The sequence below is a fragment of the Rhipicephalus sanguineus genome, chromosome 5 (assembly GCF_013339695.2).
Source record: "Rhipicephalus sanguineus isolate Rsan-2018 chromosome 5, BIME_Rsan_1.4, whole genome shotgun sequence".
Taxonomy (NCBI): domain Eukaryota; kingdom Metazoa; phylum Arthropoda; class Arachnida; order Ixodida; family Ixodidae; genus Rhipicephalus; species Rhipicephalus sanguineus.
Window position 1 is genome coordinate 54,617,790 of NC_051180.1, and position 21,115 is coordinate 54,638,904.

Below are 21,115 nucleotides of genomic sequence, written 5' to 3' on the forward strand. Positions count from 1 at the left end.
ATCTTGTGGTAATGCGTTGATTGTCAGAAGAAAAAAAAATGAAGGTCGCATTTACATTTACTAAAATTCTTGCCAACATTCTAGCGTTGTGTGACTGTGACATCACAGTTCTACCTTTTTTTATTTCGTATTTAAGCAGTTGTAAATAACAAAAGTTTACTGCTAGAGTCAAGTTTCTCTTTTATTAGTAAGAAATTAATGCACTATGTTCTACAAGAAGTAAAAAAATCAACACGGCAACTTACAGGTACTTCTATTGAGCTGATGTGGCTCAAACTGTTGTCAAGTGCATGACGTCACAGTAGAATACCGGCTCACTTATTCGTCAAGTAGTCAACCCGTTATCGCCAAATGGACAAATAGTTTTCAAAGAACACTTTACTCAGTCTGAACCAATTTTTCTTCCTTTAACAGACGTGGACACGTCCGCTAAGCGGGTCTTGTCTACCTCTGGTTATCGCGTTTACAGTAGTGATGCAGAACTATCGATGGTACTATCGATACTATCGATAGCTTAGTCACTATCGAACTATCGATGGTGAAAAATACTATCGATAGCGCTATCGATAGTAATAAATTCGATGGTACTATCGATAGTATAAAATCAACAGCGCGGAGTCACTGCACAATAAACTTGGTTCCCCGCGCGCGTGGTACATAGTGTAGCCGGAGGGCAATAAAGTTGACATGGTTGTGTTCTTAACCAGAGTGATTTGCTTACACGTCATCATAAAGTAAAACCGTTCAACTTTAGCGGAAAGGAAGCCTTTACATGTGGTGGGCTGCGCAGCTTCCGATTGATAGTGCATTTTATGACTTCAAAATAAAAAAAATATCAAGAAGTTAATTGTAAGGTGTAACTGGTTGCTTTTGGATACGAATTTATTAATGGATATATTCCACTATTTTCACTGCGGAAATAATTTCTCTGCCAAAAATTGCTCATAATTTAAGCGAAGCTGGTAGTAGGCTATCGCAAATATTTTGGCAAAATGGCCGGCCAGCAACCGCATCATTATTCACACCACTATCGATAGTATTGTCACGTGGTTGTGACGGTGAAGAATGCTGCGGCAAGACTGGGAAATACGGAGCTCTTTATTTGGGCGAACTTGTGCCCAGAAAATCAGAACTCAATATACAAGAGATACATGCTGCGCACTGATAGAGGCGGGAGCAGTCGTCAGCCGTTGAGTAATCTGATCATCGGTGGAACGCGTCGTCCTTTATACATCAGTCATCAAACCTTCTAGCGTTATCCCTGGTGCTCGCGTAAGCTCTCTAATAAACTTAACTATTCGCGTCCAGCGCGTAATCTTGACAGAATGACCTCAAACAATTGTGAAGCTTCTCAAACATTACGGCGCGGTCTGCGTCAAGCGTTGCTAACAGTCTTTTTGGGTGAAACCCGAATTCATCAAAACGAAGCGATAAACACGCGTGGCAGTAATATTGCTACATTAATATTAACGATGGTACTACCGATTGCACTATCGATAGTTTGTCGATAGTAGCACTATCGATAGTTTGTTTCCACTATCGATAGTTTCAAAAAAACTATCGATAGTATCGATAGTCAATTTACCGATAGTTCTGCATCACTAGTTTACAGACTTGCATTACTCAACCAACACGGCTGACTAGCTGCGTAAACGTACCAATGGGGAAAAGAAATAGCGAAGGAAAGTGCAGCTAGCGACGGCAGAGTGGACTCAGCGGCGAAGAGGTCTCAAGTGGCTCACACTTGACGGGAGAGCGCCAGCGAACAGGAATACAAGTCAAACAACAACGCTCTCAAGTATGCGCCTCATTATGGCTGCAATACCCTCAGCCTCCAACTCAAGAAAGGAAATGAAAGAAAGCTTACTCTCCCTTCCGCTATAACGCTGCGCTCAGACAATGTTGTAACAGCAAATGCACGCAAAGAGCTCCAGACAGGATACGAAAACAAGCAAAACAAGCAGACCTTCCGCATCTTCGAAGTAAAATGCGCTTGTCTGGCTGGCTGTGCGGCTGACTTTTGATGCACCAGTACTTCATGTGATTGGGCTTTTCTCCGGTTGGGCTTGTAGTGGCGGTGTCGCTTCAAGCGGCTTTAGCCGAGGCAGGTTGAAGTGGCAACTATTCCGGCAGGCTGCGCACCGTATTCCGGGACACAAGATCTGCAAACACTTGTTCATATACGTACACAGAGTGACTCTGAACATTCGGGCAGATCGCGCAAGACTTCCTTTGTCACTCTGATCCCAACGCAGCAAAGCAGTTGAAGGGGTCCTGAGCCACTTTTCCAGCTAATCATTGAATGACTTCAATATCGTAGTTGATTGCCTCACGAATCGATTGCCGCAAAAACTTCTCGAATCCGTCATGAACGAGCGGAGTTACAGGAATTAGTCGCACGCTTTAAGCTTTTTCTCTTCTCTCGTCCCAACGAGCCCACTGGAAGCTACACAGGGAGGAGTGGCACGGGAGAAAGAAGTTACGTCAGCACGCGTCGTGACGTTGAGCGCGCGTGGTGAAACGCGATCGCTCTCTCCCGCTGTGAATGCTGTGCGCGAGTGTGGCTACTGTGTAATGTTAGTAGACTATGGAGCGCGGCGCCGGCACGTGGCGTCACCCAGTGGCAAGAAGCGCATCTGATCCAAACGCCGCTCTTGATTTATCTCGACTATTGGCAACAGCATGGTATCTGTTGTTTGACGTCAAACAACAGGTGCCGGCAGCTCCGAAGAGAGTGAGCACACCCCTGTGCATGAAAAGAGGGCACCCGAGGAAATGACAATTTCGCGCTTCGATTCGCTTGTGAACTCTCCTTGGTGCGCATGACTGCAATATTTGGCTGAGCTGTTCATAGCAGCGTCTGCTTTCCGCGGGATGTGTTTTTCACCAAGCGCGAGGGGTGGTTCGTGACCCATTTAAAGACGAGAGTTGCCATGCGGCCACATGTAGCTACGTTCACGCATTCCTGCTGCTCTGCCGTTGAGATTCTCTATAGTCGGATACGGCTTTCGAAGTCCACGGCATTTCTACCTCAAAGGCGGATGCACACGAGTCTGCACCAATGGGCGCGCACTTCGTACTGATGTCATGAGCCGTACGGCCGGTGTCCTCGCTTCCGGAGAACATTGCCGAGTGCACGAGCGGTTCTACTTCTTTAGTCGCGGAGGCGATGAGCAGTCGCGCTTCGGTCGTCTGGGCGGGGCCTCTCCAGGAACATTTTCCAACTTTCTCGGTAATGAGGGGTTAACCAGATGCATCGTTGCGCAACCCGAACTGGTCGATCCTGGAACGTGCTTCTAAGGCGGAGGGCTTGAGGCGTGTTCGCATTCTTTCCTTTTATCCCTGGGAGGCCGTAATACTTCTCTTCGTTCCTCCAACTTTCACCTAACAGCCACGATTAATATGTAGCGTTCGTAGCAGTGAGCCCGGAGAAAATCGATAAGCCGCACACGAAAGAGCGACTGCATGCAATTTAGACTGACGAAGCTGTGCAGGAAAATCGTTACAGCCTGTGCGCGGGATTATTTTTCATTACTGCAGCGAGTATTTATGTTTTCTCTTTCCAAGCAGTAATGATGTGTAAGCTTGACGACTGACACTTCAATTTTTTCGAGATCTTAGCCGATTTTGAAAAAACGCCAGGCCTGCGCTGAAACCGCAGCACAGTCACAGCGAAAGCTGGAAGAGCGGCGTTTCTAGAGCCCGTTGTAAGCTCTCTTGGGGCTACAATACAAGTACACTAGAAAGGCACCCACTACGTCATGTATCACAATTTTTGTGAACTTGGGAAGCACCTACTAAGCCATTATTCGTCATTCTGCAGAGAAGCGAGGCACCAGCTACACATCTGTAAGGTATTATGTGTACTTTGTTGACGCGACGACTGATGGCGATGAAGAATTATGGCTCAGCCGTTTGTAATGGGTTGGAAGTTTTAAACAGCCCACCAGTTATGTAACTTGCATTGGGTGACGCCCGGTCGCTATTTCCCCCTCCCGTCATGCTGTATAACATACGTTGACGTGGGAGAGAGACAGGGGGGGGGGGGGCGAAGAACTTTACTGAGACCCCGAGGAAATGGATCATGCGCTTATGGGCTTCCTTGGCAACCAATACAAGTGCACTTGCGAGGAACCCACTACGCTATAAATTATTGTAATTTCACTGAGACCCCGAGGAAATGGATCATGCGCTTATGGGCTTCCTTGGCAACCAATACAAGTGCACTTGCGAGGAACCCACTACGCTCTAAATCATTGTAATTTTTGAGAAGTAGGGCAGCAGGCACCGTGACATTTTTGGTCATTCTACGGAGAGCCGTGGTACCTGTTTAACGCATGTAAGGCATTATGCGCACTTTGTTGATGCTCTGCCTGATGACGATGAAGAATTATGGCAGATCCCTTTGTAATGGGTTGGAAGCATTCAACAACCTACTCGTTGCGCAATTCGCATTGTGTGACGCCTGGTTACAGAATTCGCGTTGTGCGACGCTTGGTGCTTATTTTACTCTTCTACCACGCTATATTGCATATGCTAATGTGGTTCCATCCCGACATGATGCTTGTATAGGACCTTTTTGCAAAGCAGTTTCAAGCACCGGCATGGCTCAGAGGTTGAATACTGGGCTCCCACGCAGAGGGCCCAGGGTCGAACCTCGTTCCATCCTGGAATTTTTTTCTTATTTCGAGAGATACTGGTTACGGACACCGGCGGCGGCGGCGGCGGACAACTATGGCGGCAATAACGGCCGGTGAAATGATCTCATAACAGCTTTCGCTGTAATAAATTGACAACGTACGAGTAGGAAGCGAACAAGAGAAAAGATAAATTTTAGACACCACAAATGCACGATTTAAAATAGCTATACCTCATTGTACACAGTCAGGAAGTTGCCTAATGAAAACATTTATGCAGTAACAGGTAAGCAATTCCTTATCGGCAAGTGCCCGCAAAACAAACAGTAAGAAGAAGAAAACGTTCAACTACGAAACTGTTCGTTCCTTTAGTCCTTATTCGTTGCTTTCTGTCAGCCAATTAATGCCCAGTCCGCCTCCGTGGGCACGTGTCTTGGTCACTCGGGGCAACAACGGCACCGAAAATAATCCTCAGCATGCCGCTTTGGGACCGGAACTCGACGGACATCGAGACCACACGTTTGGTGGCCCAGTGCACGTCGACGCAAAGCTGAAGCATTCACTAATTTGCGCTGTGGGACTTGAGCTCCCTCGCGCACAATGACGCTGAAGCTATAGCACGTTGCCGTGACTGTTGGCGAATCGTAGAAGCGTTCCGAGAGTGCTGTTCCCTCCGGCGTAATTACTCTAGCAGCTACCCACTGGAACGACTACCGTAACCTTTCACGCGCTTTGGCTATGGACTAATTTGACATCTTTGAAAAGGTGTATATCTAGCTTGTTGTGATAGCACCCTGGAGCTTTCACGAAACATTTTTGTTCGTTTCTTGCCTAATCGAAATCGAGAACTCGTCTTTTTTTCTCTCCTGGCACATACATTACAATCAAACAACCGTTACGGGCTGTGGCAACTGCCTTTTAACGAGTACATACGGCGGTGTTGTTGGCCGCCGTTTCCCCTGTTGTCAATATCGCGGAATACTTCCTTTATACCTACCGTATAGAAAATACTTATATATATTCTGCAGAAAAATAAACATCTGGTGCGAAGGTGCATCGGTAGCGTTAGCGAGTTGGTGGTAGATTCACGGTGTCTCAAGATTCCCACGGGTTACTTTAAAAGTTTTATAATATCGCAACAGCTTTACTGCAAAATGCATTAAGATCTATTGTGCGATGGCCACTTAAGCGTGCCTATCGTTGGGACCGCTCGAGTGTTTGCCTTTTTTATTCCGAATACTTGTGCTCCCTTTATTGAAATGCCGTCTTCGATTCCATAGAATAGCCACATCGTCCGAGAATGGCTATCCACTCCAAGCATTGTCTCCGGCGTCAATATGACACACCCGTTGCTACGACACGTGGCCGCTGCTGAATTTCTGCATCTCTTCAACAATTTTCTAACACGTTTGCGTAACAGATTTAAATGCGAAGCATTTCTTAGCGAACCTCAGGCACTTAGGCTATTTCTATCTATCTATCTATCTATCTATCTATCTATCTATCTATCTATCTATCTATCTATCTATCTATCTATCTATCTATCTATCTATCCGCCTACGTCTGGGCGCTATCCTGGTCGTCTCCATAACTTGTAATATACCAAAATTGGCATAGCAGGGAATCAGTGTCTGATGAACACGATTCACTGGTCATGACATGAATAACGCAAAATACCTGTCACGTACATCATGAAACCCTTTCTCTCAGTCACGTGTGGCACATAACCGCATACCAAAGTTCACGTTATGCGGGTATGTGCCACAGGTGATACAGAGTCTCAACCAACACAGTAACCGCGAACACACACAGTGACATGCAAGGAAAGTGATAATAATAATTGTTGGGTTTTTATGTCCCAAAACCATAATATTATTATGAGAGACGCCGTATTTCGGCCATCGAGTATTCTTTAACCTGTACCGAGATCGCGCAGTACGCAGGCATCTAGCATGTTGCCTCCATCGAAATGCGACCGCCGCGGCCGGAATCGAACCCGCGACATTCGCGTCAGCAGCCGAGCACCGTAACCGCTACACCACCGCGGCGGACGCAAGAAAAGTGAGGAAGCTGAAGACAGAAGACCCCTGGAAGACGCTCAACTACCATCCAGTCGTCCACGTGGACCACGTGGATTACGCAAAAACCGGGGTCAGTGGTTCCTACAATAAAGCTGAAAGAACCAGGCCTCTTATAATTACCGGCGACTTCAACATTGATTTATCAAGACCCAACAACGCTTGTTTCTTATACTGCGTGAAAGACGGCTTGGATGTGGACAGGGCATCAAAAGACCTCGCTGCCACGTCCACGACAGGAGGCATCATAGATCATTTCATCGTAAGGGGCATCCAGGATCTCCACCAGCTATACACCATACCTCGCACTTCACTACACTTAACCTCCTCATAGCCGCGATCACGAACGGATCCCAACTAACAAGTCCGGTCCAGCGGCTCGTGGTCACTGATCACGGTGATGATGGCCTTGTTCAAGAACGGTCGAGAACCCCTTATACACATACACACGGGTTCGTGAAACGTGCGTGCGTTCTCCGTCTTAACGGATAAGTATAAGCATAACAACTGTAACTGTGACTGTAACGTACGTGCAGTGTGCCTGCGCGTGCCACTCGATTGCGCATATATCTAGGCAAACTTTCCTGAATGAAGCTTAGTTGCGAGTAACGCCTGTCCTGCGCATCTGTGTTCCTTCTTTGTCCTCTTCGGATTCGCGCCATCCAGTATTGAAGAATATAAGCACTACATGTCAGCTTACCGCGTCTGGTGTTGATAACACCCATGTTACTGTTGGCATCGTGACGCAGCTGTAAACAACTGGTTATATAATACATATGCGACTCTTCAACATATATGAGTGTGCGTATACCACTTCCACATTTCTCTCGCGTCATTCCGTAACGTTTCGCTCAATGTGAAAAATTACGCCACAGCCACCATCCTGCGCATGCTTCGCATAGCATTGATTCCCACGGTACGTGATATCTGCCGAATATTTTTATCGGTCTTCTCTTTGCAGAAGTAGCTCAAGCACTGGAATAGCATTCGGACTGCATTTGAGATAAACAACACGTCATTAGTTCGTATCAATATGTGTTCCGAAAGATTTAAACAAAGAAACAAGAAAGAAAGCTGGTGAGGAATGGTGTTCAGGGCAGCTGTTCTAACTCAGTTCAAATTTTACTCAATCCCATGTTACAACGGTTTAAAATGTCGCTGATGTCATTAGAAAGACGATAAATACTAAAACAACGTGGCGTATCTTCAGCGAGGGCTGCAGCTGTCAGGAAAGGTTTTGCGCGCTTAGTCGTAGAAAGATTATTCCTCCAAGAGCAATTCGTTATACTTCTTTTCCTTGAGGGTCTTATCTAGAGCCAAGAACCGGGCCAGAAAAATTATACCTATTGATGTAAGCTAACCAAAATGTTTCATGAAGATATATTGAAAATTCACAGGGTTTCTTGTGCATGCACCTAAGACGATTCGAAGACAAAAACTATCTTCTTTTCCTTCTCTGTCCATGTATTAGGGAGCCTACATGAACGATCGGTCATATAGGCTCCCTAGATGTACTTATCCTGCCCTGCCACCCTCCGACAGCTTTGTGCATCTAGCGTGGTTTCGCACTGCCTCCAGGATCGGAGGCACCCAAACTGGTTTTGCACTGCCTCCGTGATCAGCCCACCTTTGACCAAGCTACGATGTCATGGGATGATGGTGTAGGCTTATGCCACAGGAGCGAAGGAACGAGACGGCTGAACCAGAATCGACGCCAGCAGGGAACACGAGCCGTGGCTTCACGTGCCAAGCGCTGTCTTTACTTTCTTCTCTTGAGGTCGCGCGCTCTCCGGTTTTGTTCGCCGCCCAAAGGAGGGCGCTACAGCGGCATTATGTGGCGTTACGTCACATGACGTCGCGTCAGAACTAGTGACATCATGATGACGTCACAAATTCTTGGGATCTGTCACGTCATGATGACGTCACCATGATGACGTCACATGGCGACGTCATCACGTGATAATTTCTTCCACCACTCGTCCCCGATGCCGCAGGGCGCGCGACGCTGCCAACGACGTGGGACGCCGACGGTCAAATTTCGTGCTTAGTGAGGCATATAAATAAAGCCTTAAAAACGTATAGTATAACGTAAAACTATTCGTCGGCGCATGCCAGCAGCAGCTCAGTATTGCACCGTCTAGCGTGTGCAGGAAGTAGTTTCCAGTAGCACAGGTTCAGATTTTTTAGCAGGAAGGAGGAGAGGAAAATAAGGTAAAAGAAAGGCAGGGAGGTTAATTTTTTCAGGAAATTTACTATTGATATTAAGACACAAAAAGCAAGCATCAAGCTTAGCTTCTGACTTGACTGCGCACCGGTGTGCAGGAACGTAGAATGGTGTCTTCCAGGACGCATTAACATGTGCAGAGCTTGGGTGGGTGCACCAGGTTAAACCAAATGTTAAAACAAGAGAACCCTTGTTATCGTTCGAAGGGACGTACAATTTTCGTGACCTCCCTACCGGATGCTGCTCCCATGTCTTCTCATTGGGCTGAGCAGCAAACATAGGTGTGCGCAGGGTTCCCCATCAGGGGGGGGGGGCAAGGGTTCATCGCAGCGCCCCCCCCCCCTCCACCCTATTAAGTCAATGTATGGGGAAGATCTTGCGCCCCACCCCCTCTTAGGTGACTAGAAGGGTCAATGTACGGGACAGATTTTGGGCCCCCTTTTAGGTGATTAGGGGGGGGGGGCGGCCGCCCTCCCTGCCTCCCCCTGTGCGCACGCCTATGGTAGCAAATTACTTTCGCGTCCTCGCTCTGCACTCGCTATTAACTCGTGTTTCGAGCATCTACAGCTGCGTGACGGTCCAGCTCGCACTGGTGGAGTGGCGAAAGACAGTATGTAATGCCAGCGGGACATATCGCTGTGCCCAGCCCGCTGGTAAGCTTAAAGTTATGGGAATTAACGTTTTTGCAGTCAGCAATCCGCGTGTTGCGACCCCTCTGGTAAGCTTAAAGTTATGGGAATTAACGTGTTTGCAGTCAGCAATCCGCGTGTTGATCTTCACCATTACGTAGTAGTAGGGAGTTTAACGCAGTCTCTGCGATCGATTAGGAGCGTGCAAAAGTGCGACAGCACTTTGCAGCCGAACGATCGCAATTGAAACGCACGGCAAAACTGGTTCGAGCTTTTCTTGGCGTTGAACGCACGTGGTAAAGTTTTCGTTTCGCACTCCCTCTCAACTTGGCTCGGCGGTGACTCTAAGCGCAGTCTACAGAGGGCGGCGCTTTCGCAGTGACGATGCCTACACGGTTTCCGTTGTGAGTGGGAAGCGATGGAGGAACGGCGCTGTGCGGCATCGCGATGTTCTTCGTGAGACTCGTTTTACTTGTGCCGCAAAATATCTCGCGTATTTTTTGTCTGTTTGTTAAGAAATCGTATCACCGCTCTCTGCACTATACCATTAGTAAAGAAATCGTTGAATATTAAATGCGAAGCATTTTTTAGCGAACCTCTGGCACTTTGGGTGTTTCTATCTACGTATCTATCTATCTATCTATCTATCTAGCCGCCTACGTCTGGGTGCTCTCATGATCGCCTCTTTAACTTGGTGTAGACCAAAGTTTGCATGGGAGGGTAAGAGGATTTGACGAATGTGACTGCAGGGTCATGACATGAAGAACGTTAAAATCTTGTCGCGTACGTCGTCAAACCCTTTCCACTAGACACATGTGGCACATACCCGTTTACCACGGGCCGCGGTGTACGGGTATGCGCCACAGGTGATTGACAGTTTATGTCTACCCAGGAACGGCGAGAACAGACACTGTTAACCTAAACGCTAGAGCGTTAAGGAAAACCAACATCGGCAGCATTGACTCAACGAATGGAAAGAATGAAAATTAGGATCCCAGCAGGAATCGAACCCAAGCATTCTGCGTGGCAATCAGGTATTCTACCACTGAGACACGCAAGGTCTATAAATTGGTTTTAAAAAACAGCCTACGCAGGCGTAATAGCGGTGCAACGTCAATTGTGGTTGTGGTGCTGGCTATCTAATTTTACAAGAAAGCAATAAACACTACATGATACTCCTACGATGTCTACTCCTACAATACAGGCATCATATCAGATTAACGTCTGTAGTTCCAGTGTTGGCTCCGCTTTTATAGCAGTCTAATAAACATTACGTTTATATTCCTATGATTCGGCAAGCTATATTGAAGCATTGCTCGACCCCGGAGGAATACATTGACGAAAGTTACGTATGATATCCACATCACCACACCGTAAAGTGCGCTTAGTCCGCCAGAACGACGCAGTGTCCTCTTCATTTCTTAGGAGGCTGGGCGATGGCCTCAAGCTGACCGAGGATGATGCCAGATTGACAGCCGCATTGTAGACTAGGCTACGTAGGCCACATACGCCCAGGTAGTCTACAAATACGACAAAAACCATCCACTAATGTTGGTCTACGTAGCACTATCCAGGTCTACCATACCAGCCTCGACGGCCTATACCTCACCAACGCGAGGGGTGGCTTCAGGCTCCGGCATGTCGCTGGCTCTGTCGACAGACAATTTGTCGACGAAACGACCGAGGCATCCACGAATTCCAACAGCTCTACTGTACCACATATTTCACTACACATGGACCCCTCGTCACCACGACCACGACCGGATCCTATAACAAGTCATGACCAGCTGCTGGTGCTCACTGATCACGGTGATGATGCCCTTGTTCATGAACTGTCAAGAACTTCTTGCACACATGCACACGGGTTCGTGAAACGTGCGTGCGTTCTCGGGACACGTATAAGCACTACATATCAGCTTACCGCTTCTGGTGTTGGTAATACCCACGTTGCCATTGGTAGCGTTAGCCAACCGTAAACAACTGGTTATATAACACATATGCGGCTCTTCAACATATATAAGTGTGCGTATAAAATGTATACAAATCTTCAGCGTGATTTTGTAACGTGTCGCTCAGTAAAAAAAGTTACGCCACAGTCACCTACCCGCCGCATGCTTCGCATAACATCGACTCCCACGGTACGTGGGATCTGCCGAATTTTTTATTTGCTTTATGAATCGAAATGGCCGGCAGCATATCATGCGTGTTACAAGTGCAGCAAAAACAAAACTATCGTACGCATCAATCGCCTATCAGTGGCGTAGCCAGAAATTTATTCCGGGGGTGGGGGGGGGAGTGGAGGGGGTTAAACCACCCTTTATGCACGTTCGTGCGTACGTTTGTATGCGTGCATATGTATACGCACATGCAAAAGTGAGAAATTTCGGGGGAAGAGATGTTACTACCCCCCTCCCCCCCCCCCCCATCGCACCGCCCCTGGCAGCGCTGGTGTCGCCTGTGGTGTCGCTACAGTCGACAGAGGAGGTAGTCGCGCACTGCAAGGTCAATTCTTCTTGTCTACCTGTAACGTCCGGAGCAGCCAACCCAGACGAGCCCGGCATGTTCGATCGCCACACTAAATTAAACAACCGTTGAGCCTCTATTGAAGTTTTTATGATCGAGCCGGCTCATTCCTTTTTTCAGGCCTTTGCGTTTTCTTTATTTCCGCCATCCCTTCAAACCCTCTCCTCCTCCTTTATTTAGCCCTCGTTCAGTTGAGGGTGGCAAACCAGTGGACCCATTTTTGTACTATTGCTTAAACCTTCCCTCCCTTCCACGTCTCTTTGCCGTCGCACGTCTGTCGTAGCACGCCTACCAAAAACATTGAAATGGCTACCGTCGCGCACGTCAAGGTACATACGTGCATCCTGCAGTGCTTCCTGGATGACCACTTACTCGACAACGCAATGGGCCGCAGTCAGCACCCATCGGTCCGTAAGCAGTGCTCCTCCACAGTGGTGCCTCGTGCCCTTGGTCGACATTTTGCGCACCGAGACCTGCGTGATGCAAATACAGCCGTGAAAGACGAGCACAGACTTTGACGAAGACGGCGTATCGAGGTGGCTTATGTACGTGTAATTTAGCGGCTAATGAAAAGGAAGAACAAAACGACATTTAAGCAGCAATTGCTGCACTCTTCTGTGCTTAAACCTCCCCTTAGGGCAAGTGCTTCTGTCACAAACGAGCGCGCCAATAAAGAGCGCACGCGGCCGCTTTCAAACGGCAGCGGGATAGTACGGCGCCCGACGCTCGCCCAAGAGGCGTGAACAGCGAAAAAACAAGTATCAAAAGACGCCAACGCGCCACATCCTCCTCGCCCACTAGCAGTCTCGGATCAAACGCCCGGCAAAGCCTGGATCTTTCTAGAGGGAGAGGATGACGCATCGCCGAGCGACGCCGCCACGAGTATATAGAACCGGCGAGAAAAACCTCGAACGTTCCTTAGCCTTGGCTGTGCTGCACGCCGGAGAACGCTCCCGACGCTTCTAGAACCCGGGAGGGAGGAGATAAAAGCGTGCAACCACGACCAGCGAGCCGTCAGTGAGGGAGTGAGTCAGTCGGCCCGGAGATGGTGAAGTTATGCTGAGTGTGGCTCCCTCAGCCAAAGAAGACGTGTTTATGATGTTGTGCACGGTCAGTCGATCGTCGATCTGGAAGAATCGGATGACGACGCCGTGTGAGCAGGGACTGACGACGACGGAACAACGACTATTAGCGCTGGAGTTGGCGTGAGTGTTTCCTAGAAGAGAAGCATTCAAGTACCGTCCAAGAATTGTGGACTGGATACGCCGTTGGACATTCAGGACTTTAACTGCTCTTGAATAGTTGTAATGCATGAGATTGCATTTGTAGCGCTGTGATCTGTTCGTTTAGTTCTTGTTGTGTTAGCACCATCTCAGTTATATTGTGAAGCTGTAACTGGTGCCAGCCAAGTATGCATATGTTTGTGATGTTTGTACTGACTTAACTGAAAGTATAGTTCGTTTGTGTTATATCAACTCTCGGCTCTGACTCGGTCTTTGGACCACAACCGGCGTTCGTTGGCGCGCTAAAAGGACCAACTCTAAATTGTCCGCACTATCGTGGTGCGTTTCCGGAGGGCCGAGACGCCAGCCCTTGGAATCCGCCCGGCGATTGCCATCCCCATTAACGGGATCAGCGACAGCTTCGCACTTAACACCTGTTTATGACTGAGACCCGTGAAACTCTTTGTGCAAGAGCAAGCTCGCATTACATTACTGAATTGTAATCAAATTCTCATTATCATGTTAGTGCGTTCTTTCTATGCGATCGGGCTCAGTTTTGACTGCTTGTTATTCTGTAACATTTCATTAAAGCTTGGCAAAAACCTTATATTTAACCAGAATTGAGCTCGATTAAAATTCCGTCGGGATGACAGGCAATCGAATCTATCCTGTCGTGCTCCTAAGAAGATGATGTCATAACTTCAAAAGTCTAATTTCATAACAAAGTTGCATACTATTGTGGCGACCAGGTACGTATGTAGGCAACGGGGGGAGGGGGGCACCCCCCCCACCCCGAAATTTGTCCAGTCTTCTATATACCCGGGCAACCTTTTTTTTCTTTTTGCCATGCAAAGACTTTCTTTCGAACAATCAGGCCTTGCGCCCCCCTCCCCCCCCCCCCCCCTCGAAAAAAAATCTTGGCTATGTGCCTGGTGGCGACTGAGTTATGGTCCTCCATATTTTTTTCATTTTGCAATCTTGAGTTGCGTAAATGACAATTTTAAAAAAAGGACCACTTTATTTTTGTGTCTAGGTGAAAAAGCTACGCGCTAAATTAAACTAGGGTTGGAAGACCCTTTCCTACCAAGCATGAAAGGTGGGCTTTCGGGGCCAATGGCAATTTCGGTGGCATGCCACTGCCTTTCGGAGTGAGCAGCGCGGCGGTGAAGTTCAGGTGCTTACTGTATTTCCCAGAGTCATATACTATTCATGAGCGGGCAGTACAATTGTGGTGGTAATGCAAGCTGGGGCTATATTTAGAGAGCATGACATGTTCGTCGATAAGTCTCTAGACAATAAAGGAGGCGACATACATACACATATGTGTATATATATATGAAATCTAATTGAAGCGAACGACAGGTCCGGGTATTTTCGATATTGAATGAACTTGCAGATAGCACATTTTGAAAAAAAAAAAAAAATATATATATATATATATATATATATATATATATATATATATATATATATATATATATATATATATATCGTGATAATCCTAAGTTCATTAGTTAAAGTTAAGTAGTGAATGGTGAACCTCGATTTAAAGTGCACGGTAAGGTAACCACACTGTATGACGTTCGCCTTCGAGTCGTCCTAGGCGGATACATAAGGAACCCGGTGAGTTTTCTTAGACTGAGTCCGGAAGACGGAGATGAGTGTTGAGGAAGTCTTCTGTTGAAGGACGAGGCGGAAGCAGGCACAAATGCTTCTTATGAACGCAAGCATGAACAAGGTGGCGTGGTCGATTTGTCACCTAAAAACGTGGTGGCGGAACCTTTAGCGGCCACTACGCAATTTCGTCCTCATCTTCTTCAATCTGCTAGTCCTGGCTACCATCGTCGCGACAACGCTGTGCGTGTACGGAGGCACGGAATATAACTGTTGGGGTTTAACGTCCCAGAACCACGATATGATTATGACGGGCGCCGTAGTGGAAGGCTCCGGAAATTTTGACCACCTGGGGTAGGGTTCTTTTACGTGCATCCAAATCTAAGTGCACGGATCTCAAGCATTTTCGCCTCCATCAAAAATGCGGCCGCCGCGGCCGGGATTCGATCCCGCTACCTTCGGGTCAGCGCTCGAGCGCCATTATCTCTAGACCACCGTGGCGGTTCAGTGGAACAGAACAGGACGCACTGGTACTGCTAGGGCAACTCTGCCTGTCAAAACGGTAAAACGCAAGTGAACAGCGTCCTCGAAAATATTTCAAAACCAAGCCGCAAGGAAACCCTCCACTCACGTTGCCATAGCGTTAGAGATATTTTCATCACACACCTTGGTCCTATTCTGAACTCGGACAGGACCGGTAGCGAATTTCGTGGCATAAAAAACGGTGAACGTGAATGCACGTGGAAGTTCGTGAATAGTATAGTTAACTATATTGCGCAAAACGAAACGGGTCGATCACCCCTCGCACACACGCCAAATGTCTGAGTCCGGATCAATGAGTCGCTGCCACCGCTACACTCCGTCTACCGTTATAGAAGTCGTTAATCAAATAACTTATCTTAACCACACAACTCCGTTCCTGTCTGGTTTGGTTGTCACTTCCATCAGGAAGCGCGTTTTTTTTTTTGTGGAGACTACAACGTTCATGCATTAATTTATCGCTCTCTCTCTCTCTCTCTATCTTTTATTTTCTTTTTTTTTTTTTACAAATTCCCGACGACAACACTGTCTAAAAGCGACACACCAAGTGTTGCTTTTAGACGGCGGACTACAGTGTCGTTACACGCTCTCTTCTTCTCCTTCATCCTTTTACACCCCCTTTCATCTTCCAAAGTACAGTGTAGCCAACCGAATATTTCCCCTGATTAATCTATTTGCCTTTCCCCGTACCTTTCTCTCTGCCTCTCTTTTAACTTCGCAATGTTACGGCCCAATCATCCCTATATTGTTAATTTTTGGGTGGACACTGCAATAACGTTCACCAATAATAGCGACGTAATATGGCGACGTTCCCTTGTTTTGCATTCTGCGGGTCTGCTTGTCACTCCTATAGCCTTTCGATAAGCAGCTATATTTATGTTTGACGCTATTTATGTTTGACGTTACGTATGTATACGGCCTTCAGAAGGAGATTAGCACAAGTGACCGTTCCAGCCAAGCAAATGTTTTCAGCAGACTATTTAAACAAGGGAGGGAAATCATAGGGGACGTTAATTGTGGTCTTTTAATTGTGGCGTAATAAATGTGACGTAAATTGAAATGAATTAAAGTGGACCAAGAAATCACCCGTTTCGTTGGTGGGACCCGAACCCACAGCCTTTGAATTACGCGTCCGTTGCTCTGCCAATTGAGATACGACGGAAGGCGCATTCGCGTCCACTTCGTTGGGTATTTGTGTGCATGTAATCCCTGGGAGTGTTGCGATTTCGGATACCACCCATGGAATGGGTGATTTTTCGTCCACCTTAATTAATTTAAATTTACGTCACAATCATTACACTACAGTTAAAAGACAGCAATTAACTGTGCTTTCCCTGGCCTAATTGTCTGTTGCATTCATTTGCTTGCGTCTGACAACTAAACCAGTCCCTCGAAAAAATTCTCTTTTGTTCGTTCCGGTCAATAGTCACTTGCGCTAATATTTTGCTGTGACGAGTGTTCATTCTTGGTTGAAAAGCGCTCACACTCGAAGAACATTTTTGCCCCGGGGTATGAAATCCTAGAACGTGAAATCGAAAATCCTCGCGCCTCTTCAGGTGTGAAATCCTCGCGGTTACGTAAGAGCGCGCGGCTCTGACATCAGACAAGCCGGCAACGTTTTTTTTTTTTTTTTTTGACTTCGCATCCGTTTTCCCGAAATCGAAGAGAAACGAAAAAAGGAAGCCACGGAAGGGATCGAAGAGTGCGGCTGCCGCCGCCCAGTCGACTGTAAACACCTGAGTCAAGCGTTCGTGCGGACCGACTTGATTCGTATCGATTTTTCTCATCGCTGTGTTCGGGTTACCTTGGCCCGGCCACAAGTTTTTATACCCGGGCGTCACGCTTTGATCGCCTTTCTCTGTCTCGGTCAGCCGCAGTTATTTATAGCGCCCGCGCAGCGCTCGGAACTCGGCCGCAAGTCAGGCGTCGCCCCAGTGTGTTTCCGTTTCTGCTTTATTTCGTTTCACGGTCCGTGTTGTTTTTGTTTCCCTGAAATGAGCGTGGAAAAACTCACCTGCCAAGGAAACTCGCCTGGAAGCGCTGGAGCTCCTCCGATGATGTTGAACGAGGCGTACTCTCGTTCTCTAACACCGCAGTCTGCACAGTGTCACAGGCACAGTTGATGTCAGGATAAAAATATAATAAACAGGTAGGCACCAATAAAATTGATTTCTTACGGAATTTTTGAAAGTTGTTTGCGGAACAACTACAACAGCAAAAACACGCGTATAGGTTCTGTGACGCGTAGTTCGTTCATAAGCGGACCAGCATATATGACACAGGGAACGGAAGATACTATACTTGGATACAGCTCTCAACCCTACTGTACTATACTTGGATACAACTCGAGAAAAAATGCGGCTTTTCGCCGTCAAAGGACCCCTTCCAGACAACGGCGTTGCCGTGTCATCGTCACCCGCGGCAGACCGCCTTCGCGCCGCGCTCACGAGAAGAGTCACAAAGCAGCGTGTCAAAGCGTGTCACAAAGAGGCCGCGACACCATTTGCTGGAGAGGGGTCCTTTGACGACGAAAAGCCGCTTTTTTCTTGAGTTGTATCCGAGTGTAGTTGCGCGAATTTGCAAAATGTCGACTGTAACCTACACGTGCTGAACTGCAATGCTCTAAACAAGATTTACTACAAACGGCTACAACCACACCACACACCACACACACACACACACACACACACACACACACACACACACACACACACACACACACACACACACACACACCCACACACACACACCACACACCCACACACACACACACACACACACACACACACACACACACACACACACACACCCACACACACCACACACAACACACACACACACACACACCACACACACACCACACACACACACACACACACACCACACACACACACACACCACACACACACAACACCCACACACACACACACACACCACACACACACACACACCACACACACACACCCACACACACACACACACACCCACACACACACACACACACACACACCACACACACACACACACACACACCACAACACACACACACACACACACACACACACACACACAACACACACACACACACACACACCACACACACCACACACACACACACACACACACACACACACCACACACACACACACACACACACAACACACACACACACACACACACACACACCACACACACACACACAAAGGATTATGACGTCAGAACACGGAGAGAAGTATAACCCATCCACTCGCCTCTACGCAGTTTCTTTTGATGACACTTGAGTACATGATAATATTATCTAGGTTTTCGCGTGCAAAAAACACGATATGATTACAAGGCACGCCGTACACTCTTAATCAGGTCCCTCTTAAAGTGCTAGATATAGCCAGGAAACCGGACATATTTCTGGTTTCCTGGGTATAGCCAGAATTTAACCAGGACGTGTTAAAGAGTGTAGTGGAGGGTGACGGAAATTTCGACTATCTGGTGTTCCCTAAGGGTGTGGTGTCACAAAATTTTGAGGCTACAAACAACCTGCTGTAGGCTTGCTCTGTATGCAAGGACACTCAGCACAAAGCTTTAGACACAACAAAACGTTTAAAATATATTTTAATTCGCTTTCAAAGTGTGCCTAAATGCTCATTCTCGCGATCGAGACCCATCGCTAGCGCGACTGACACCGACGTCACGAAGCGTAACGAAAGTTTTAGTGACGTCAGACGGCATTAGAGTGACGTACAATGAGCGATGACCCACATCTCCGCTGTACCGGCGAAGCCAAGAGGGCATTAGCTGCGAAGCTACACTGATACTTTTTCTCAGCGTGCTGCCGAAGTAGCCAAACTTTCTGGCATTTTGCAAAGCGCTTCTCATCGTCACGCGAACCCGCGAAGGCGACATTACAGAATTTTAGTTTGTTCGCACACTTCTTTGATTTAGCGCACCGCGTTACTCCAGCCGTAAACACGAGAGGCCAGATGGGTGGCGCCACCTGGTGGCGCTAAGATGAACCAGGCAAGCGCAGAATTGTTTTTGCAGAAACCTAATGTATTCTACTTCTCTGCTGGTGTAAATTCTCGGCAAAGGCGTAGTTCCGAATTCGTTGCCTCTTTAAACATTCCTTTGCCACGCTCATTCAGCGAAAACAAAGGAACGCACCTAGAATTGTGGTTGTACAAAGCCTCACAATAAGTCAGTACCATCGTCCGGTAACTTTACCGGTAACCCGGTACTCTGCAAACACCTCTGCGTAGACCGGAATACTGTACACGCTAATATTCTCCGTTAGAGAATTTTAGCGAGTGTTGAAGGCATCCGGATGGTTGCTCGCATGTTTGTGCTGAATAAATTTTTTCCACCACCACCACAACCATGTTTGTACAAGAGCAGACGATGCAGTACAGCGTGCGTCACAGCCTTGTGAGCCCGCGTGTTCAAGCTTCCTACACAGTGATGTCGCCTCCAACTCGGCGTCCAACTCGACGCCCAGAAATCGAAACCGAAGTCATTCACATAAATAAGGCGTTATTAAATTATTTAGCGAGAATACGTGAATCTTGGAGCGTGCATCATGCTTCCTGGAGCAATAAGAAACGTTTGCAACAAAAGACGCGCAAGCCACGAATTTGATGGCACCACCGCTTTAACGCGCACCTAAATCTAGGTACACTAACCTCTAGAATTTTGCTTACATCGAAATACGACCGCCGCGGCCGGTATCGAACGCGCGACCTTCGGTTAAACTGCCGAGCACCGTAACCACTGTGCCACCGCGGCGGATGACACTTGCGGATGTGCAGTGCAGCAGAAGGCAAGCTATAACTATAGGTAAATAAATCAGTTTTGGCTGCGCCTGTCATCAAGAAATGGTGTATATAAGTAGCGGTGACACATACGTATATATGCAGAACGATCGATTCGCAGCCGAAAACACATGAAACATGGTTGGGCACTTGCTTTGACATGTCGTGTGCCCCTCTATGCGGGCTGGTCAGGCGTTCTGGACTTGTGCCACGGCCCGTTTTATATTCCCTACGCTTCCGTACGCACCGAAACATCCTTCGCAAGAGAAACAGCGGATCTATATACCAGTAAGCGGCGCGCAACCTCTGCGACAGGCGTGGGAAGCAAACGCGCACGTGTTTTACGCGTTGAAAATGGGCGCCATGACGCGCGTGCTGCTCCATCCGTTATACGCGATGATAGATAGACCGAAGGCGGTCACGCAACCATTGGTCTCTCTGCACGAAAGGATAGCGTTGGTACGGGCGCGGCACGATTGGCGAATGCATCCACGTGCCTATTGAAACATTCCGTATGCAATTCCGATAATTCCATTACAGAATCCATGTTTTCGTATATTTTGCATACATGTACCACATTTTTTCGCAAGAATACGAAACATATGGAATATATTGAAATTACTGTGTCAGTGTTTTATAGCGTAACGGTGGATGCGCTGCAGCTGCATTAAAATATAACGTCTAAGAGAATTATCTAATATAACATCAAGAACACGGGTAGTTGACAAGTCATTTTGGACGTTAATCTCGTCAGTTTCGCCCGAACATCCCTGTAGACATGGCGTGCGTCGGGTTCCCCTTTGAGGGGGGACAGAAGTTGATCACAGCTCATCACAGCGTCCCTT

The 21,115-nt window shown here is 47.5% G+C and overlaps 1 protein-coding gene across 1 annotated transcript in view; it reads right to left on the reverse strand.

Annotated features, from left to right (window-relative positions):
* LOC119393644 (transmembrane protease serine 9) overlaps positions 1-21,115 on the reverse strand; it is a 44,632-nt gene that overhangs the window by 22,567 nt on the left and 950 nt on the right. The window contains exons 2-3 of the mRNA XM_049415938.1: positions 17,483-17,565; positions 12,464-12,564 (exon numbers count right to left, since the gene is read on the reverse strand). Of these exons, the coding sequence (XP_049271895.1) occupies positions 12,464-12,564; positions 17,483-17,565 (184 nt within the window). The remainder of the gene's footprint in view (positions 1-12,463; positions 12,565-17,482; positions 17,566-21,115) is intronic.